The sequence below is a fragment of the Eleutherodactylus coqui genome, chromosome 5 (assembly GCF_035609145.1).
Source record: "Eleutherodactylus coqui strain aEleCoq1 chromosome 5, aEleCoq1.hap1, whole genome shotgun sequence".
Classification (NCBI taxonomy): domain Eukaryota; kingdom Metazoa; phylum Chordata; class Amphibia; order Anura; family Eleutherodactylidae; genus Eleutherodactylus; species Eleutherodactylus coqui.
Window position 1 is genome coordinate 105,856,059 of NC_089841.1, and position 23,740 is coordinate 105,879,798.

Below are 23,740 nucleotides of genomic sequence, written 5' to 3' on the forward strand. Positions count from 1 at the left end.
AAACACTGGGAGAAACACAAGCAGACATGCAGATGTTGTCCAGGATTGAATTTGGACCTAGAATCCGACTACTGTAAGAAAACAGTGTTAGCCATTGTACTGCCCCTATGGGACTCTATACATATTATAATTTAGCGTCCAAACCCGCCAATGAGTGCAGGGCCAGACGATCGTCTAAAGCAGTGTTCCCCAACTCCAGTCCTCAGGGACCCCCAACAAGTCATGTTTTCAGGATTTCCTCAGTGTTTCACAGGTGATGGAATTATTGTCAGTGCCTCAGACATTGCCACAGGTGTTCCTACTATCGGAGATCCTGAAACCATGACCTGTTGGTGGTCCCTGAGGACTGGAGTTGGGGACCCCTGGTCTAAAGTGTATGAGGGTGGCTCAATGTTTCCTTGATAGATGATGCCAGGAGAAAGAAGGATCCGTGACATTGAATTTCAGTGCCTGACCCTGTTGTTCCCCAGGAGAAATCCCAGCACCAGAATACATGAACATTTGGCCAAGTCAAACATTCATGGAGAAGCCGGGGAAACACCTATTGGGAAGAACAGTTGTCGAATGTGTATGGGTGGCTCAAATAACAGCACATACAGATGTGTCCTTTCTTATTTTTCCTCTTGGCTGGACTTGTTCAGTAAATTCACTATCCCAACATCCAAAGAGACTCTTACAATTAAGAATTTCTGTCTGTGACGATGGGAAAACCTCTCCTGTAGACATAGAGGATGCCCCCTAGTCATGGTTACAGGCCTAGGCGTAAAAATTCATTTGAAACATTTGTAACGTCCCTCTATATATCTTTACATTGTAATTAAATCGCCCCTAAACTGTCTTTTTTTTTCTAAGCGAAATAATCCCAAAATTTGATAATCTGTTTTGGTAATCAAATCCACCTTATCACTTTGGTCACCCTCCTCTGCACTTGCTCTAGTTCAGCTATGTCCTATACACAGGTATACAAAATTATGCACAATATTCCAAGTGTGCCCTGATTAGCCGTTTGCGTATTTTTCTTAAGATTTTCGGTCGCGTGAAAAAATTTGCAGCAAGTCCTATATCACACACCGTAATAGGCCGTACAATTGAATTAGCGCAAATATGCGGTGAATATGCAGGAAGCCTACACAATCACTGCATATTTGTGCATCAAAACAAGGTGCCTTCTGGGTATGTTTGAGCAGTAAATACACCGTGTATTTATTGGCACAAAAACATGCAGAATGGCCAAATATGAAGGGAATAGGCAAAAAAGCGCTTACACCTGTGTGAATTAGCCCTTATAGTATAAATTTCCCTGGAACATGGTTCGCCTCTTCATGTATTCAGCAAATGTCGGCATATCCATGCGTCTTCACAGAAATGCACACCTAATCCCAACCAGGCGTAAGTTTCTGGCATAATTTACGCCAGTTTTTGGTGTAAATTATACATAAATCATTCGGGCTGGGATGGCCACTCCCCCCCCCCCCCCCCCCCCAGCAAACTTCACTCACTTTCTAAAGTGACTTTTGTACACCAGTGTTCTGGCATACAGGTTTCTGTAAATGCCCCCATATGTTCTTGTCATGAGCATCTATGCCTCTTTTTCTGCAATCTATGATACTATTTGCCTTGGCAGCACCTGCCTGGCATTGGTCTCTAAAGTTGAATTTACTGTCCAGAATCCCCAGGTTTTTTTCAGTGGCAGTTTTACCCAGTATTTTACTATTTCGTACATCATTATAGAACACACAGAACTCATTTCCCTTACCCAAGTGCACGACCTTCTATTTATCCACATTAAACTTCATTTGGCATATCTCTGTCCAAGCCTTCAGCTTCCACAAATCCCTCTACAATATTATATTACTTGATTACTTTACTTGTTGATTACTTTACAGAGTTCAATATCACCTGCAAATATTGAAATTCTACCCTGTAAGCTGTGTACAAGGCCATTTATAGACATTAAAAAAGAAGATGATGGCCTAATACTGATCCCTCTGGTACCCAACTGGTATCACATAACATCTACAGCCACTTGTGGCAAATAGAGAATATTCAGTGTAAGGTAAGGTCTGCCTGTTTGCTGATGACACAGAAGAGAGTTGATACTTCTAGTGGTCTCTTCAACATAGAAAAAGATTTAGCCTCATTAGATAAATGGTCAAATAATAGAAACTGCAGTTCAATGTTTCCAAATGTAAAATTACGCATTTGGGGAGAAGGAATCCTCAGACTAAGGGCTAATGCCCATGGACGGATTTCTGCCGCGTGAAATGCATCGGAAATCCGCAGCGTTATCCCTCAGCTATTAGGTTCTATTGAACCTAATAGCTCAATGTTCATGCTGCGGAATTGTACAGTGGAATTCCGCAGCATGAAAGGAACCGCGGCATGCTCTAATTCATGTGAAAAAACAAGCGTCCAGCTCCCATTGTAGTCAATGGAAGCCATCTGTGAGTACAGCGCAAGTATCATGCGATTACGCATCACCGCCCACTGCCGGTGTGTCATGCGCTGTATTGCGCATGCGCGCTGGACCTGGAAAGGGGAGTAGAGGTCTTTGGGGGGCGCCGTGTCACACTCCACTGCAGGAGTCCACCACAGCCATGGGTGACACATAGCGTTTAAAAATGCTGGAACACCCAAAAGAAGAACGCGCACTGCAGATAAGGGCAGATGAGATGGACCAGGAGGCTTTTTCTGCTGTCAATATTTTTTTTTCAAATTTTTTTTTTTCTTTCCAATATTCCCTCTATATCAATTCCTCCCCATTTTCAAGATCCCTACTTGTTATCCAGAGGCTGAAAAATCCGAGAAGACACATGGACCTTTATGTCAATTACATGACCAGGACAGATCTTCAGCCTCTGGAAGTAACCTATCAAGGCTTGCATTCAAAAACTATTATCAGCAATCCTGAAAATGCTAGCAAAGAGAATGAATTGCGAAGTAAAGTATAATAGAGAATTGTATTACTTTCCCTCATACATTAAATTAGTTTTATTTACTGAAACTGGGATCCTAGAAAAGTTCATCCTTCTTTTTTTGGTATCCATCCTTATGATAAAATCCCATGGCTATATGATTCTTCCCTGGGACATATAAGTCCACATTATGGTGACCTGATAACTCCGGCACCCAGTAAAAGGGAAAAAAAAGTAAGGTTGTCTTTTCTTTTTCTCAAACACATTTCTTTCCTTTGGGTGATGTTAAATATGGAAGTATGAGCCCTTCCGATATGAGACCTTTGTTGAATTCTTTGGAGTACTAATCTGTTGAACAGACCCTCCGTTGCACAATAATATATCTGCCGGGCTCTCATTGTCAGTTTTTTGCTCTCACAGGCAAAATTAGTTTTTGTTTATACATGAACCTGAATACTTCTGAGAGCCGAAAAACAACCATGCGGTGGCATGTTACTGGGCTTATCTAATCAGAAGTAAGACTACATTAATCCAATTACCTCTGGCTAAGCAAGTTCATGGCATTTTCATTCAGATGAGTCTCCTGTGGTCTCTGCGCTCTCCAACTGTGATTTCTGATGAAGGGAAAACCATTTCTCATGTTTTTATGGTAAATCCTATAACGATGTTCTTAATTACCATAATGGAGAAAGAAATCTAACATACAAATGTTTGACAATACGAAAGTGCGCATTCAGCTTCTTCTTTTCACGCCTCTTGTTTGAAAGATATTTGTTTTACAAGTTTCTAATGTACATAGGCTTTATATATTACCATTAACGTAAACCTGTCACGTCCCCACTGTACCGTAAACGAAGTTATGGGGGTGTTAGGGGACGTGACGGAGCCAGGAGATGTATTTTTTATACTCGCCCGCTCCTTGGATCCAGTGTTGTCACTCGCTGAAGTTCTGCCGCGTGTGAAAATCTGACCTTTCAGAGTCTCTTTCATAGAAAGCATGCACACAGAGACTTCACCGACAGTGCTGGATTGCGGGAGCTGGTGAGCAAAAAAAATACATCACCCGTCATGTCCCCTAACAACACCATAACTTAGTTTATGGTGCTGTGGGAACGTGACAAGTTCTCTTTAAAGGGTACTCCCATCTTCATTACTCATGGTGAAGATGGCAATACCCCTCCTTACATAGAGGCCTAGAGTATGGATACAGCCAAACTGCCTGTGCTACTCTGAGCTACGGGGGTCAGAAACGCTATCTTTTCTCCTTAGGGAGAGCAACTATATACTATAAACTAAGTGAGGAGACTCAAATGGCCACGCACGCTCCTCTGGGTAATATGCAAATAAGGGAGATGGAATAAATCCTCCACAGTGCCACCTATTGAAAGGTAGCATTCCTTCAAGCCAAAGTCAGACTTTTTATACAAGCCTTGTTACAATGCCCGGGAATAAAAGCAAAGCCAGACTCCATGTACATACAGCTGTTTCAGGGTTTTTTCCCTTCATCAGTGTACAGTAGGAGTCTGGCTTTGCTAGTGAGAGGCCTGGGCTACTCTGAGCTACAACACACCATTTCTGCAACTCTCATTCACTTCTATGGGAGTTACAGAAACACTGCAGAGAAAGCTGTTTCCATACTTGCAACCACCCTCAGCCAACTCATACAGCCAGGCTGGGGTTGGAGGAGCTTAGTCCTAGATAGCTATGGGTCCCTAGGACAAGACTTGAATCTGTTAGGTTTTAAGGGCATCTCCTGCGGACATGCCATGAGTCTGTGATGAGAATACCTCTTTAGGAACTGACACACTCAACCAAATTACAAATTTGGGTTTTTTTTGGTTCCATAACCCGGCAGCTGTAGCTTGTTACGGGTATATACTGTACGACTCTGTATAAAACTGTAGGTACAGAGGCATAGAGGAATCTATTGTGTTATCGGCCAAACCAAAGACACTTGTCTATAAAACATGAATGTCTGGTTTGCCTGGTAACCTCGAGTCATATCAAAAACCGTATTAAATCCACACTAAGCGTATGTGCACACGGCAGAATCACAGCGGACATTTTAGCGATTAATTCCCCCTAAGAAAAAAGTCAAATCAAAATCCGTGTCTTTCTGATGCAGCAAGGCAGATGGATTTAGCCCTGTCTGTGTGCAGAATTCTGACACAGAGAATCATGTTTTCACATCAAGAAATGATCTGTGCCAGAAACTGCATCCGAAAGATGTGAAACTTGATGCAGTTGTAAGGGAAGAATTCACACGCAAATTTCTGTGATGAATTCTGCAGTAAACATACCCTGAAGCCCCATTTACATACAAAGATGATCACTCAAAATTCGCTCAAAAGACAGTTCTGAGCAACAGTTCTGAGTGATCTTTTTGCATCGCTACTAATGGACACTAAGGCCTATTAGTAGCTTATTAGCTTCATTTTCATTTAAATGTGCCTTTCTGTGCTGTATGCAGATAACAGCAGGTGGTCTGTTATCTGTATACAGCTCCATTGTTCTCTCAGGGAAAGCAGCTAAAAACAATGTTATCAGTGCTCCTGCAGAGAATTACATTGTGCAGTCCCTGCTATCAGCTGCCCGGCCGAACAATAGTTTTTATGCTGAACTAAAAATCATCATTTGTCCGAAAAGCAAACGATAGTAGCATTTACACACAACGATTATCGCTCAAAAGACATCGTTTGAACACATTTTGAGCGATAATCATTGTGTGTAAATGGGCCTCAATGGTTTGGGTTTTGAAACAGAAATGATGCGTATCTTCTACCACACAAGCTTGTATGACAGCTTGTATACTGGGGTTATATTGGAGGGAGCAGAGAAAGAAGCCAAATCCCTTTTATATGCCTATATAACACATGATCTATTGTTAGGGCCAGATATTCTGCAGAGGATATATTGCTGCTGGTGTGAAAGCTTGTATGCTGGGGTTATATTGGAGGGAGAACAGTGGAGTAGCTATAGAGCCCCCCCCCCCCCCCCTTGCCGCTATAGCACAGCACCCGGGAGAAAGCCCCATCTTCCCCCAAAGAACCCCCACATTTTAACTGCGGGCTGTTGTCTCATGCTGCTGCTAAGCACCAGACGCTTCCCAGCAGTGTAGAATGAGCTGGTGGAGAAGTCTGGTCGGGTGCCTAGCAGCAGCATGAGACGGTGAGGTCCAGAATTGCAAGATGTGATAACATAAGTGAAGATAACAGCCTGGAATTGCGGTGTGTGGGGAGAGATATGGGTATCCTGATATAACCTGGGTATCTTCTGTATGTAATATGTATAACTGGTATAAGTTATACATCTCCTGTATATAGTGATATGAAGCATGTTGGTATAACCTGGGTATCTCCTGTATATAATATGTACTACTGGTATAAGTTATACATCTCCTGTATATAGTGATATGGAGCATGCTGGTAAACCCTGGGTGTCTCCTGTATATAATATGTACAGCTGGTATAAGCTATACATCTCCTGTATATAGTGATATGGACCATGCGGGTATAACCTGGGCATCTCCTGTATATAATTGTATATGTACAGCTGGTATAAGTTATACATCTCCCTATATATAGTGATATGGACCATGCCTAAGGGGCTGCAAACAAATTTTCACGTAGGCCAGGAAATGAGTCCTGTTTGGAAAGCCTATGCCAAAGGACTAGATCATGTACTACGATTGACCCCCTACACCACTGTACAGCATTATGACCAATCTGTGGAGGAGCACAGTGTTCCCCAGATGTGTGGCTGTATAGCCTTTCAATTCGGGGCGCTTTGCTTGCATTGGGGACATTCTGGAAGGCAAATTAATGAACCCTATTTTTATTCCTATTGACTTTAATGGGTGTCGGAAACGACCATCTTGATTCACAATGATTTTCGTGAAATCAGCACGAACCAATTATTCCACTAATCACTTGTCACTATTCACGATCACTTATGCTTCCTAACTGGATAGATTTATATATCTGTAGTTCAAGTGACTTGGAGTTATAATGTGATGCTTAGAGACTTCACACTAAGATTCAGGGGTCAACAGCGCTGGATCGGGTAGGTATAGAAAAATACCTCCATGGACTCCAGGGAACCTGCCGTATGATCACCATAGCTTAGTTTAGGTGCTCATACCTGGTGACAGGCTCTCTTTAAGTGTCCCCTTAGTTTTCTTGAGTAGTGTGCATTTTAGACCTTCTCCAGAATACCCGGCTTACAGAGGATGCTGCTCATCACTGCCAATATACCAATGATGGAAACGTATAATTAAGTCATTGCTGTGTTCAGTGTATTTGCATTGTTGATGAACTTTTGCCCTTCTAATTTAATGTCCTTATTAATGGGAACTTGTGTTCTGTTGTAGATCTCATTCCTGGCCTCGGCTTATATTAGCCCTGAACTCTCCAATGAAAGCTGTGCAGGTCTAGCATCAGTCACACACTACTTCTACCTCAGCCAGTTCGTCTGGATGCTCATTCAGGTGAGTGGAGTCCTAGGTCTAAAGACACAACAATTTGGGGGGATTTTCATTTCCACTTTTCAAAAGCCTTAAACTTTTAATTTTTTCATCAACTTGGCCATATGAGTGCTTGTTGTTTGCATAGCGAGCTGTAGCTTCTATTCGTACCATTTTTGGGATAATGTATTGTATAACTTTTTATTATTTTATTGTAGAGCAGGGAGAAAAAATATCAATTCTGCCATTGTTTTTTTTTTGCTTTCAGCATTCATCATACAGCATAAAAGACATGATCATTTTTATTCTGCAGGCTGGTACGATTAAGACAATACAAAAATATATACATTTTTAGCTTTTTTCCACTTTTGCACAATAAAAGCTTTTTTGGAAAAATTTTTTTTCGAATCGCTGCATTCAAATTTCCATAAGCTTTTTATTGTTCCATTGACAGAACTCTGTGAGGGCTTTTTTTGTGTGATTATCTGTAGCTTTAATTGGTACCATTTTGTTGTACATACGCCTTTTTTGATCACTGTTATTGTGTTTTTGTGGGAGGCGAAATGAACAAAAAAAAGCATTTAAAGGGGTTGTCCCGCGCCGAAACGGGTTTTTTTTTTTTTAAACCCCCCCCCCCCCCCGTTCGGCGCGAGACAACCCCGATGCAGGGGTTAAAAAAACCACCCGCACAGCGCTTACCTGAATCCCGGCGGTCCGGCGTCTTCATACTCACCTGCTGAAGATGGCCGCCGGGATCCTCTGTCTCCATGGACCGCAGGGCTTCTGTGCGGTCCATTGCCGATTCCAGCCTCCTGATTGGCTGGAATCGGCACGTGACGGGGCGGAGCTACACGGAGCTACACGGAGCCCCATTCAGAAAAGAAGAAGACCCGGACTGCGCAAGCGCGGCTAATTTGGCCATCGGAGGGCGAAAATTAGTCGGCACCATGGAGACGAGGACGCTAGCAACGGAGCAGGTAAGTATAAAACTTTTTATAACTTCTGTATGGCTCATAATTAATGCACAATGTACATTACAAAGTGCATTAATATGGCCATACAGAAGTGTATAGACCCACTTGCTGCCGCGGGACAACCCCTTTAAGCTCTTGTTTTTAGATTTTTTTTCCACAGTGTTTGCCGTGCAGGATAAAAAGTGTGTTCATTTTATTGTACAGGTTGTTACGGTTATGCCAAAACTAGACACGTTTTTTTTTTTATTTGAAACAAAGCGCGCAAAACATCTTTTCCTTCATGTTTTTGTTTAACTTTTATTTAATTTTTATTTTGCTCCCATTGTAAAAGCTTAACATGCCACGATCAACATTGATCACGGCATATAAGGGGTTAACAGTGAGGATCGGCATTTTTACCGGTCCCCACTGTTGCAGCGGAAGGCCGGCAGTCAGTCACAGCCGACTCCCGCTGCAGATAGTGTGGGCTCGGTTTCTGATAGTGTGGGCTCGGCTAGGATGTAAGCATCTGTCCTTGGGAGGATACTGCTTCCCAGCCAGGATGTAAGTTTTGTCCTGGAGAGGGAATGGGTGAAAGTACAGCGGTTCCTCAATTTACAATGACCTCAGGATACAATATTTTCTATATACAATTGTCTTTTCTGGGCGCTGTAACTTCAACATACAACATCAAAGACAGTCTGGATCTCCGGCATGTGAGCCTTTGTGGAAAATCAAAACAATCGGTCTGTAAATTTCACCATGTATTACCGAAGTGCATGCGTGGATTTACTATCTAGCAGCGCCTTTCTACAGTATAGTGCGGTACTACATGTTATGTACCGCTCTTTACCTCAGACAGATGGAAAAATAAAAGGGTTACCATTTTTCTTTTAAGTGTGAAGGATAAGCCAAAAATCGAAAACAGAAGAAAACAGAACTACATCCTTAATGGTTAAATCTCAAAACAATGCACCCATAAGATACTTATTTCTAAAATGTCCCATGCTCCACATATTCTTTCCTCTTGATTCTGGTTATTTACAGCTCATTGCCAGGGAAACTGGCCATCTCCACTACTGAGCAGAGGCGACCATCACTTACGCATTTGTTACGCCATCTTTCATCTTCATCTGGTGGCCAGGATCTCAGGGGTGCATACACTCTAGCTCCCGGCCTGGCCACCGTGACTGCTGTGTTCTGTTATTTCCTTTAATAGAACTGCTTCTAGAAAGTGAGAACAAAGAGGACTTAAGGCCCATTTACACGCAAAGATAATTGTTCAAAAGATAGGTTTTGAGCGATTCTTTTGTGTAAACTGCTAATGGACACTAATGTTCATTAGCAACTTATCACCTTCACTTGCATGTAAATGAGCCTCCGGGAGCTGTATGCAGAGAACAGCAGGTGGTCTGTTTTCTGCATACAGCTCTTTTGTTCCGCCATGGCTTTTTGCTAAATACAATGTAAGCAACGATCCCTTGAAGAATACAGCACCATGGACAGCATGCGGTCTGTGTTATATTCTCTCCAGCTGAATGATGGATTTTATGCTCAACTAAAAATCATCGTTCAGCCGAAGAGTGAAAGATGAAAGCATTTACACACAACGATTATCACTCAAAGATAGCTTTTGAGGGAATTTTGAGCGATAATCATTGTGTCTAAATGGGCTTTTATTCGCATGTTCCAGAAGCTCATCTATTGAAAGTAATGGCATGGTGGTAGCGATGGCCAGGCCGGGATCTAGTGGCACCACCAATCTGCCCGCAGCCACTCAAGCTACCACATTTACCCATGACTGCCAAATGCTGCCTTCTGCTGTGCAGAGGAGAGGTCGACACATCTGAGAGCAGATCGTGGTGCGTCCATCTCATTGTACCGTATTAGTGATCACGAAATGTCACGCTCCAGCTGTTCCTAATGCAGCGATTGTTCAGTCTATATACAAAAGAAAATGTCTTACAGCTGCACATATTTCTAGGTTTAAATAAGACTAAGTCATACTTATACAGAAATAAACCACATTTACATTTTGTGACATTCGTCACGTAAACGTCTGTTACTGTTGGATACATAGAAGCACAGTTGGCGGCACACGAACTGCTTTGTTCTGAGAATCTCACTGCGGAATTGCCTTGCACTATATGATGATGGGTTCTTTCACTGGACTTCACTACCGAACAGTTAGTGGCACCAGCTACACAATTACCTTCCCATGAATTCTAGAAACATAGAAATCAGCCTTTGGACACTACAGCTGGAAGTGAAATAATGGACTTTTATAAACTGACTTCCCGTTAGAAAGGTCTTTATTGTTAACATAAATAGAATGCGTCCGGTCTTCCCCCGGTAAACGAATGCGAAGGTCTTTTGCATAAATAAACAAGACAATAGTTTAAATGGACTTTGAGAATATATCTGGTTATTTCTACATTTTTTTTTTCAAGGTTTGCAAAGCTTTTTTCTTTGGCCCAGTAATGTATGAATAAAGATGAAAGTATAACTGTGCAGAGTATACTGTGTGGCTTAACCCCTTAAGGACACGGCCTATTTTGGCTCTAATGAGAGATTTTTGGGGGATTTTCATCTCCAATTTTCAAAAGCCATAACATTATTGACATGGCCATATGAGGGCCTGTTTTTGCTGGACAAGTGTTAGTTTTTATTGGTACCATTTTAGGGTACATGTAATTCATTGTTTACGTTTTACTACATTTTTAGAGCTTTTTTACAGCTTTAATCATGCAGCATAAATGACATAATATTTTTTTTCCTACATGTTGGTACGATTATGACAATACCAAAATTATATATTTTAGATTTTCCATTTTTGCGCAATAAAAACCCTTTTGTAGAAATGTTTTTGTTGTTTTTTGCATTGCTGCATTCAAAGTTCCAGAACTTTTTTTATAGTTCCATTGGCGGAGCTCTGTGGGAGCATGTTTTTGTATGACAAGCTGTAATTTAAATTGGTAGAATTTTGATGTACCATATGGCTATTTTTGATCCATTTTACTGGGGGGGTTTTGGAGGGTAAATGAGCAAAATAAGCATTTTGGCTTGGTTGTGTAGTTTTTTTTTTATGTAGTATAAACAGTATGTTCAATTTATTGTACGGGTTATTACGGATGTGGCAATACCAAACAAATGTTTTTTTAAAATTTATTTATGCTTTAAAGAGGGGAAAGTGGGCAAAAAAGCTAGCTCCTACTGCAGATGCCACAGACTCAGCTTCTGATGTTTACGTCCTGTTGTATTAAGTACCAGGCAGTCAGGATGTAAACTTACGTCCTGTGCCATTAAGGGTTTGAAGGAGTTGTCCAGGATTTTTTTAAAATTAGGAACTGGGAAATTAAATAAAAACATAACAATGACATGTTCAATCCTCCACTACTTCGGCAGTCGCCATTAGTATTTTTTTTTTTTACTTTGCTGCAGCAATGATTGCCTTTAAACCCATGTGGTCACTTCAACCAATCATATGTAGCTATCCCTTCAGTATATATAGGTGAGCTAGCATTACCTTGGTTACAGGAGTGTAACTATAGGGGATGCAGAGGATGCGGTTGCACCCGGGCCCAGGAGCCTTAGGGGTCCCATAAGGCCTCTCTTCTCCATATAGGGAGCCAGTACTATGAATAAAGCATTATAGTTGGGGGCCCTGTTACAGGTTTTGCATTGGGGCCCAGAAGCTTCAAGTTACACCTCTGCTTGGTTAGTTGTTCTTTTATATCTGAAACTCCTGAAGTACCTTCTCAAGTGGTCATGTGATCTCATTCTGACTAGCTGAGATTTTCTTGGCTTTATGTGCTCTTAGATTTGTCAGTTTTTCAGCTAGTCAGTCCCGTGTGATGGAGCCTACCACATAAGATCTTTAAAGGAGGATACAGACATAGTTACTTATGATGATTAGAGGCTCCTGTCACACAGTTATAATAGAGATCACAGCTCATTCTCCTGACTATATACTTATGGTTTGTAGCTTATTTAGGTGAATATAGAATACAGCACGGCCCATGCTGACTTTCGGGGGTGACAATGCTGGATCAGGGAGACATGTAAGTATAAGAAATACCTCCCTAGACTCCAGGAAACCTGCCATATGAGCACCATAACTTAGCTCATGGTACTCCTGTTTGGTAACAGGTTCCCTTTAAGCTGTTTACTCATTTCTACCGTTCATCCAAATTTCTTGTTGAAAGCAGATATGTGGGCTCCCGGATTTATGTGAGTTATTCCGGAGCCTATGCGCTACCACCAGCCAAGCTTATTTCCGGACCTAACCCTCTCCAGAATTAGTAAAACGGGAGTTAGGACATGAGTCCTTGTCAAGACCCTTGCCCACGTATTAGGACAAGAGAACCTTGGTGGCCTTAAAGAAGCTGAGCCTGGCTTGCTGGGTACCCACCATATTGACACCATCCTATGGATTACTGGGGAAACCCCAAGCCAGACACCTGGGGCCCTCACATGTACAGAGAAGACAGGGACTCCATAGCAAAGATCAAAATTATGTTGCCAAGTTTTGCCACCATGAACAGAAGGGCCTGATATCTATTTTTCCTGCCATGGACTATCAGTGACCTTTGCATTAATTCCCTACCAACCAGGCCTGGACAACCTTTCACCAAGGGTACCGTAGCAGCTGTCTTTGTAGTATATATGCCATTGACTATAGTTCATATCATAACGTATCTGCTCATGACACTCTATCTTGGCCCCCTAGAACAGCTGTAGAAACTAATCTCCGCAAATGAAACTTTGAAAATGACAATTTAATTTGCCTCAAAAGGTCAAAAAATATCGCTGTCAACCAAGAAATATGTCATTGCCACATAGTACTATAACAGTGTAGCTGCCCGTTGAATTTTCATACATGGAGGTTTTCTGTTTGGTTACTTCATTTGTTCTTTTACTGATTTGATGTTCTTTCTAACTATATCTGATTATGAATTTGATCATCCTTTTTGTCACCTAGTGTGGCGCACTGCAAGCTCTTCTCTTCATATATGCTGGCACGTTGGTTTGTACAGCTAAGAAACATTGTACTTCTGTATCTTTCAGAAAGTGGGGTGCTGATACATAAGTTTGTGTGGGACGTGGAATGAAATATGAAGTGAATGTTTGATTGTTGAAACTGTGAAAGATTTGTCATACCCAGAGCGTGTATACAACATATGGCAAATATGAACACAACTCAACAGATTTTTCCATTGCTAATGAATTCAAGGCAAATCCTCCCTCTATTTATAGGTTTTTTATTGAAAACATAAAAATGCATTTACAGTTTTGAAATAAAAAATCAGCCGTCTATAAAAGACAGATCTATTGTTCAGCAATGGGTTAATTTTAAAGGGGTATTTCAGTTTTAGCAAACAAGCTTTATGTGTTGTGCAATAAAAGTTAAAACACTTTTGTGTATCAGTTCCTCATCATTCCCAAGATCACCTTTTTCTGTCAATGAATGAGAACTTTTTTTAATTCCAGTGGTTAAATATCCATCATGGTCATGTATTGGACACAGAGATGAAAGGTTCATTACAAGACTGCTCAACGCTAACCGCAGCATCTAAGTGGTTTATTGAGGAAAGGGGTCTCTGTCATCACATTACGCCACCACCATGGTGCGATGGCAATGGAGCACATCATATTGTCTCCCAAGGCTACCATTTTAGTACTTGTATTTAATGCCGCTAGATAAAATGTTAAAAAAAATAAGTAAATAAAAAAAATAAAAAATAAAATAATATATATATATATTAAAAAAAGCATCTATTACATATGCATTGCTATGTCAAAAATTACACATAATTGGTATTGCTGCATCTGCAACAACCCTTATTATAATATTATTATTCTTGACTTTAAAGCTCCTTTAATTATAGGGTGTTGTACATGGTAAATAAAATATACGTATTACCTTAAATACATTATAGGCACATATCAGATTAAATACATTATCACATTATTTAACCTGCATGTTGCATGCTGCAAAAATAAAAAAAAAAGAAAGAAGCGGTGTCGGAATAGTTTTTTTTTCTTATTTTGCATCCCAAAAAAATTTAAGTAAAAAGCAATCAAAAAGCTTGATGTCAACAAAAAAAATAAGGTCTGGCACTGTAACAAAGTAACTGATGTTTTTTCAAAGTGTTTTTATTGTGCAAAAGTAGTAAAACCTAAAAATCGATAATATAATATAATATACATAGAATAAATATAGTACATAATCATATATGATAATGTAATGTACATCTAAATTCGATAATGCCACACTAACTTGCAGATAAAAGTTAACGTGCCATTTATCCCACACATTGAACACCATCAAAAAACACTCATTGTGAAAAAAACAATCTATCCTGTATAAAGAATTGTCAGAAGTGAATGAAACTTTCTCTTTGTAACATTGACATAAGTGATTACAATTTAAGAGGAAAAGGAGAATTTATTGTGGAAAACTGAATACTTGAAGGGAGGCTCTAGTACCCTGTTGCACAACCTCTAGCTTAGATACAAGATGTGATACAGGCGGGCATGGAGGCTCTAGTACCCTGTTGGTCCATCTCTAGCTTAGATACAAGATGTGATACGGGTGGACATGGAGGCTCTAGTACCCTATTTTACTGCCTCTATCTTAGATACAAGATGTGATACAGGTGGACATGGAGGCTCTAGTACCCTATTGTATCGCCTCTAGCTTAGATACAAGATGTGATACAGGTGGGCATGGAGGCTCTAGTACCCTATTGTATCGCCTCTAGCTTAGATACAAGATGTGATACAGGTGGACATGGAGGCTCTAGTACCCTGTTGTACTGACTCTAGCTTGGATACAAGATGTGATACGGAGGGCATGGAGGCTCTAGTACCCTGTTGCACCACCTCTAGCTTGAATACAAGATGTGATACGGGCAGGCATGGAGGCTTTAGTACCCTGTTGTACTGCCTCTAGCTTAGATACAAGATGTGATACAGGCAGGCATGGAGGATCTAGTAGCCTGTTGTATCGCCTCTAGCTTGGATGCAAAATGTGATACAGGCGGGCATGGAGGATCTAGTAGCTTGTTGTACCACCTCTAGCTTTGATACAAGATGTGATATGGGTGGGCATGGAGACTCTAGTACCCTGTTGTACTGTCTCTAGCTTGGATGCAAGATGTGATACGGGCGGGCATGGAGGCTCTAGTACCCTGTTGTACTGCCTATGGCTTGGATACAAGATGTGATACAGGTGGGCATGGAGACTCTAGTACCCTGTTGTACTGTCTCTAGCTTGGATGCAAGATGTGATACGCCAGGCATGGAGGCATACAGGTTTCGTATGGTATCCTGCGGCATATCAGTCCACATTTGCTGTAACTGAGCCTCTAGATTGTACAAACTCATTAGCTATCAAAGTTGACATCACAGATGGTCCAATACATGTTCCATTGATGATACATCTAGCGACTAGGCAGGCCATGGAAGTGTGACAATGTTGTGGAGGCATTCCTGTGACATCCTTGCTGTGTGCGGCCAAGCATTATCCTGCTGCCTCTTGGAAGCTGCCATGAGAGGAAGACATGTGGCTGCAGGATGTCCTAAACATATCGCTGAGCTGTCATAGTCCTTCGCACCACTACTAGGGGTGACCAACTGTCGTATGCGATGCCCTCCAGACCATCACACCTGCAGTGCGCACAGTGTGCTGCTCTAAAGCAAAGGCAGGATTGAAGCGTTCACCTCTAGGTCTCCAGACATAAACATGGCCGTTGTTAGTACCCAAACTAAACCTGGATTCGTCACTGAAGATAACCCAGTTCCACTCTGTGGCAGTCCAGTTTCTTATCCATGACACTACTGTAAACAGAAGCGATAGTTGGTGGGTGTCAAAGGCAGTACACATAATGGGCACAGTGAGACCAAATGTCCTTCAGGTAAGCGCCTGGAAATGGTTGCGACAGACACAGGGGCCTGTAATGATTCAAGTAATGCAAAGGAAGGCAGCATCTGCAGTGCAAATATAAGCCCAATCGGTTGACCTTACATTTTGACTCGCATCAAGAGTCTTTATCAAGCTTCATAAAGACTCGTGATGCGAGTCAAAATGTCGCTGTATATGGACCATATGGAATAAAAGTCAACCGTCTGGAATTATATTTGTGCTGCAGATGCTGCCTTCCTTTGCATTATTTGGACTGTATTATTAGATTTGGGTTTGATACACGGTGAGACGTGCATCTAGAACTCGCTCCCCTATGATTGGTGGTTTGGGTGAGTGCTGCTGACAAAACTGTACTTTTGCTATTCAGGCCTTTAATGATGTTGCCACTAGTCTCCGGATGGTGGACAATGAAACAGTTGGAACTGCTCATGCTTGTTGGACGATTAAACGATCCTCTCTACTGGTGGTCTGCCGAGGGTGTCCTGAGCCCAGTTGCCTTGTGTGCATGCCCTGACACATTCACTCATCCCAACACCAACTAACAGTCTGGTCAGAATGACCCAGGTTTTGGACAGTTCATCAATACGACTATCCAGCTTTTTGCATTCCAATAATGTGCCCCCTCTCAACCTTCTTAACTGGGCGAAATATCTTCGATGGCATCATAGAGGCATCTAGTGGTTAACACAGTTCTACACAAATAGAAAAAGGGGTCCACTACACACAAGTAGCCTCTGAGAGCCTTTTTATAGGCCAAGGGTGGAACCACTTTTAGGGCTTAGGTTACAAGACTGTTCATCTAATGCTGCTTCTCTCTTCCCATCTTCTCCATGCCGCTTCTCTCAACCCTTCTGCTGCAGCATCTCACCCCCTCCCCATGCTGCTTCTCATCCCCTCTCCATGCCGCTTCTCTCTCCCCTCTCTCCATGCCGCTTCTCTCTCCCCTCTCTCCATGCTGCTTCTGTCTCCCCCTCTCCATGCCGCTTCTCTCCCCCCCTTCATGTCGCTTCTCTCTCCCCCTCTCCATGTCGCTTTTCTCTCCCTCTCTCCATGTCGCTTTTCTCTCCCCCTCTCCATGTCACTTCTCTCTGCCCCCTCTCCATGTCGCTTCTCTCTGCCCCCTCTCCATGTCGCTTCTCTCTCCCCCCTCTCCATGTCGCTTCTCTCTCCCCCCTCTCCATGTCGCTTCTCTCTCCCCCCTCTCCATGTCGCTTCTCTCTCCCCCCTCTCCATGCCGCTTCTCTCTCCCCCCTCTCCATGCCGCTTCTCTCTCACCACTCTCCATGCTGCTTCTCACTCCCCCCACTCCATGTCGGGGGGGGGGGGGGGTGGTAATAAACAAACTTTCTGAAAGCGCTGCAGAATAAGTTGGCGCAATACAAATAACAAGTATATCTGCCCCCACATATCTGCCTGAGATCTAGGGGCCTGACCTTTGTTTTGCAAAGAGTATAGATAAAAAGTAAAGGTTAAGTTTTAGATTACTCATCTAGAATAGTTTTCTCCTTCAAAACAGCCATTCAAGAAAAAATATTCAGGCAAGAACATATCAGCATTTGTTATGTAAGCAATCTGCGGATCAGTTTTAAAGATTTTTGCTGAGGACAAACAGCAGTCAGCTTATATAACAGTGGAAACCACCGCGTAATTGATTTTTCTTGCAGCTTCACTGGCGTCCATTGAAATCAGTTGGCAACCAACATATGAATATAAACTTGTGTCTTTCAGAGCAGATAGCCCACCACATCACTCTCTTTGCTCTTGCTAATAACATAGTCAGCATACTTAACAGGGCAGGGGTGTCAAACTCATTTTCACTGTGGGGCACATCAGCACTATGGTTGCCTTCAAAGGGCCATTTAAAAGGGCTCACTCACAAGGGCATATTTGCACTTCATAATATAGACAGCTTGAACACCATTGATTTGCATGAGGGTATTCAGACATGCATTTTTCACACATGTGAAAAAAATCACAGCACGTCCTATGTATTACGAACTGAAATTTCCAATTAAAGTCAATGGGAGTGCGTAAATATGCAGGGAATATGCATGATACATATTTATTAACTACGCAATTACGCATATATGGGGCTTTCTTGCGATTTCGTTTTTTGCACAACTGATAAACATAGTGTATATGCATGCAAGAAAACACAAACGCAGTGAATACGCACAGTTTCGGTCTGTGAGAACACTGCGTATTTCACGGACTGAAAGTGCATACACCTGTGTGAATGAGCCCTAAATGTAGCTATTCCATAACATGGAGCTCTGTGCACTATAATGGGGTTTCTCCCCTTCTACCTCATTAGCACTAAGCTTCTTTCCTCGAAGGGTGGTTAAGGCCTCATGTCCAAAGGCAGGTTGGATTCTGTGGGGGGGAGCCCGCAACGGAATTCCACCCTGCCCATGGCAAGAGGACATTACTTACCCATTCGGATCCTCTGAGTGGCTGTGTGGTTTTTCCATCTTCTCCTCTGTGGATGTGGGTGGGCACGCTGGCCGGTGCGCCGTCACACATGCGCAGTGGAGTTTTTCTTTTTTAATCTCATGCTTTCCTGCGGGTTCCGCGGCACGTCTGCAGTGACAGCTGTGGCTGTGTCGCAAATCGGACAGCTTCCATTGACCTCAATGGAGCCGTCCCTGTGGGATCTGCAGCAGAATAGAACATGCTGGGATTTTTTTTTCTGAACTAGAAGGTCCGCAAAACAAATCCGCATGCTTGAAGTAAGCTGTGAACGCCCATGTCTCCCTATGGGCAGCTTAAACTCTGCAATTCAAACCTGCCCGTGGACATGAGGCCTAAGGTGCCTGGGTAGGGCTGTCAGAGCTGTGTCCTCCAGGCAAAGTGGAGAGCTGGTCCTTTTGTATCCGGACCTCATAGTGGGCCACATAAATTGACGCGGCAGGCTGCATTCGGAGTTTGACACACGTGTTATAGGGTAATAACATTGGTTAGTCTGTAAATCCTTACAAATATAGTATATCACACGAATGCTTCAGAACAATAGAGGGATCCTTTCTTCTGTCCTGGTCTGAGAAGCTACAGTAAAGCGGGAATTTTCTTTCTAATTTGATGATTAGTAAGAGCATGAAGATTTCAGCCCAAACACAAGTTATCAATATGTATTCCCAGAAACCCCATTATTTCTTCATGCATTACTACATTTGTTATCTCCTTATACTGCATGTGTATTTTATTCTTCATCGTCTTTAGAAGGTCTGACCGACTTCCCTGTTCTGTTTTTCAGGCTGTTAATTTTTGGTATGTCCTAGTGATGAACGATGAGCACACAGAGCGACGGCATTTGATCTTCTTTGTGGTGGGATGGGGACTTCCTGTAATTGTTGTTGTCCTGCATCTGGTTATTCTCAAAAGTATCTACCATAAGAACATTACCGAGATTTATGGACTGGTCCATGGAGACATGTAAGTTTTTCTAAATGTAAAATTGCATTGCAGGCAAAAAGTTCTTTCCAGTCATCTTTCGATGTCCTCAGTAATAACCAGTTGCTTAACTCCCAATTTGAAGCCATCCTAAACGATGTGAATGATAATTGTACCACTGATTTGAATGTCTTTTTGTGCTCTTCACCCATAGAGCTAAAGGGGGTCTAGTCATTTGTAGAATGCTGAGGTTCCTCTGGTCAGGGCACTGGTGGGGTTCTCCATTCCAAGAACCATTGTCATTTTATGTTATTGTAATATGATGTTATTATTTTAGATTTTTTTCTACCTTTGAAACATTATTACTAGAGATGAGCGAGCATACTCGTCCGAGCTTGATGCTCGTTCGAGTATTAGGGTGCTCGAGATGCTCGTTACTCGAGACGAGCACCACGCGGTACTCGTCTCGATTAAACGAGCACTGACCATTGAATTCAATGGAGCCGGCAATACAGCCGGTTCCATTGAAAGCAATGGGCTGCCGGCGAGCGCGGGATGAATTTTTGGGAAGGGCTTAAAAATATAAGCCCTTCCCTGGAATTCATCCAGAAATGTGTAAAAAGTAAAAAAATATATATACTCACCTTGTCCCGGCAGACGGAGTTCAGCCGCGGCCGGCAGTTCTCCTGAACTGCTGTGAGTAGTATTCAGCAGCCGGGGATTTAAAATCCCCGCCTGCTGAATGAGCTGCCTCTGATTGGTCACAGCCTCACCAATCAGAGGCCGCTCTCACTCACCCATACATGAATTCATGAATGGGTGAGTGCTGCCTCTGATTGGCTCAGCGCAGGGACCAATCAGGGGCAGCTCTCAGCTGTCATTCCCCACCTGCTGAATACTACAGAAAGCAGTTCAGGAGAACTGCCGGCCAGACTCGGCTGAACTCCGGCTGCAGCGGAAAGGTGAGTATACATTTTTTTTTTTTTTTACACATTTTAGGATGATTTTCAGGTAAGGGCTTATATTTTTAAGCCCTTCCCGAAAATTCATCCCGCACTCGCCGACAGCCCATTGCTTTCAATGGAGCCGGCTGTATTACCGGCTCCATTGAATTCAATGGGCTAACATCGTTCTTCTCTGCCACAGCTGTTACAGCTGTGGCAGAGGAGAACGATCTTTATGCTGACAGTGGGGGGGGGGGGGGGTCTCACTCTTGCCACTATTGTGGCTTAATAGTGAGACCTCGGAGCCCGAAATGCAGCCCTGCATGTTGCTCCTCGCCTGCCCTATCCATTTCTGTGTCTTTTACATAACTTTGGTGATTTGCTAAGATTTTCACAAATCAAAACCTTAGCGGAGCACCAGTCATATACAAAAATGCTCGAGTCGCCCATTGACTTCAATGGGGTTCGTTACTCGAAACGAACTCTCGAGCATCACTGAAAGTTCGACTCGAGTAACGAGCACTCGAGCATTTTGGTGCTCGCTCATCTCTAATTATTACAGATTTGAGCATGCACATGTTCACTCAAAACCCCAAATCTCATTAATCCGTATGCATTTTGGAAAGTCCTTTTTCTAGGTTAAAAACCAACACTTTTACCAAGACCTCATCCCCACATTTGTAGAAGACTTACAATGTCAGTTCACTTTGATTACTTTACTAATGTTTACACTTTCAATATAAAGGAACAGATCTGTGGAGGTCGCTTAGCAAAACTCTAGTATTAGACACAGACTGCATGAAAGAACTCATCGCATGCACTATCCTTGTCCATACCATGAACAAGAACTACGGCTTGCAAACATGTGTCAATGTGCTGGCCATCCATATATTGGACAGGACACAGACAGGTGTCCATGTAGTGTCTGAGACAAGTTGCGCTTGAGCCTGTTGGATGCATCTTGGACACACAGGAAAATGTGTCGGTAGCCTTACTGCAATCATACAATACTAAAAATACTAAAAATTAGTGCTATATTGAACCTAAAGAATATACTCCTACAAGGCTACGTAACAGTACCATGCAGCAAAATAACCATATAGTAACTAAATTATACTGCCCTACAGACAACACTTGTGTTGTCTATCTTTAAGCTATTGGTGGCCTATCCTTAGGATAGGCCAACGATAGTACATTGGTGGTGGGTGGGTCATCAATATGGGTTATTCAACATTTGACAGCCCAGGACCTCCACTGATCAGCTCTTCCCTGGACTGAGGCACTCATGCATGGAGCTAATTTTTGCAGGAAGCAGAAGACTTTGTTTCCACTGCAGTGGTGAGGTTTGGTATAACAGGCAAAGTTCTCAATGAAGTGAATGGGAAATTTGCCTGTAATACCAAGCTGGGTATTGCAGTGGAGTGGAGCTATTAGCTTCCAGCAGAACTCAGCTGCATACACAAGCACATTGGCTCAGGAAAGAGCTAATAGGTGGTGTTCCCGGTCCATTAATAGTTTAAAGCTGGATAACCCCTTTAAATATTGAAGACCTATCAGTCAGATCAGTCAGGGTCCAAACACCCTGTTGTTTGAAGGGGCTATTCAAGTGAATTGAATTAGGCTACAATACCAGGCACAGCCACAATATAATGTATGGTGCTGTGCCCAATACAGTGGTTCCCTGCTTAGTTCAGGTAGCCGGCTCAAGGTTGACTCAGCCTTCCATCTTCCTGAGGTTGGTAAAATGAGTACCCAGCTTGCTGGGGGCTAAAAGATGAATGGGAAAGACAATGGCAAACCACCCCGCAAAAACAGTCTACCAAGAAAACATAGCACAGCCAAAAATCACATGAACGAGAAGCAGCTGTGACCAATCATGGCTGCATCTCCCATTTTAACACTCGTTCAGACAGCCGGGCCTGCGGTATATTCACGCCGTAGCCCGGGATACCGTCAGGCGGGGTGAAAAGAGAGTTGAGCTCTGCTAAACTTTCTCCCTCTGCTCTTCCCCTTTCTGCCCCTTGCTGGCTGTCGGCAAAGGGAGGGATGGGGTGAGAGTTAATGTGCTAAACCCTGCCCCGCCCCTCCCTTTGCCAACAGCTGGCAAGGGACGGAGATGGGGAGGGAAAAAGATTGGTCTGCACCTATCTTCCAGCCAGAATATGTCAGCTGGTCCCATAGACTCCTATGGGAGCCTATGAGAGCCACTGCTAAACTTCCCCCCACCTCCCTTTTCCAGCAAGTCTCATAGGCTCCCATAGGAGTCTATGGGACCGGCTGGCGTAGTCTGGCTGGAAAATAGGTCCAGACCAATCTTTTCCATAAAAACGGCTGGCCGGAATGTGCACTGCATGCTCTATTTTTTCCGGCCGGCCATTTTTTCGCACCCGAAAATCGCCCATCTGAACTTATGCATTGAAATCCAATGCATCAGATAGTCACGATTTTCGGCTGGTATTTTATCGCGGCAAAATTGCCGCGATAAAACCCCCATGTGAATAAAGCCTTAATATGGACAGAAGATAAGCCAGTGAAAATGGCCCTAAATGGTGAACACAGCTGTGGGGGCCCATAAATGGCGAGACGTCTGAACTATTGCTCTTTACCCATACTGTAATATAATCCCTAATAATGTATAAAGTATGTTAAGTATGCATATAATCACAGGAAGGAGATAAACTGCACAACATAATAGGAATATAAAGTCTATGAAATCTATTGTGTATCTTTATTTCTTAGCCTTCAATATATATAATTAAATTAATTTAGTATTTCGCAAAGTGAGTCCCTGCCAACCACAAATCTCCAGCACCACATTCTGCTAGAAGCTATAAACCAAATATTACTTGTCCTATTCTGTGGTCTACTGGCTCGTTAAGACATTAATCGAGAGAAGACGTCTATAAATAAAAGTCCTGATCAGAAAAAGCCATGGACAAGGTTTATTAATACCGCCGGATGAAGATCCCAAACCAAGAAGTAAATTGAGATTAAAACGCAAACTTAATTACGTTTCCTGCAGTACATTCATTATGAGGAAATCAGATCCATTTATTGTGAAAATTGGTACTTGCAGATGCTGCCACCTCGAAATCTGATGATTTGCATGCCCAAATTGCTTTGAACAGTTAGATGTTTGTCACATCATG

General features: G+C 42.6%; 1 protein-coding gene across 1 annotated transcript in view; it reads left to right on the top strand.

Annotated features, from left to right (window-relative positions):
* ADGRV1 (adhesion G protein-coupled receptor V1) overlaps positions 1 to 23,740 on the top strand; it is a 400,714-nt gene that overhangs the window by 331,445 nt on the left and 45,529 nt on the right. Inside the window, exons 83-84 of the mRNA XM_066604894.1 lie at positions 7,285 to 7,401; positions 19,511 to 19,689. Of these exons, the coding sequence (XP_066460991.1) occupies positions 7,285 to 7,401; positions 19,511 to 19,689 (296 nt within the window). The remainder of the gene's footprint in view (positions 1 to 7,284; positions 7,402 to 19,510; positions 19,690 to 23,740) is intronic.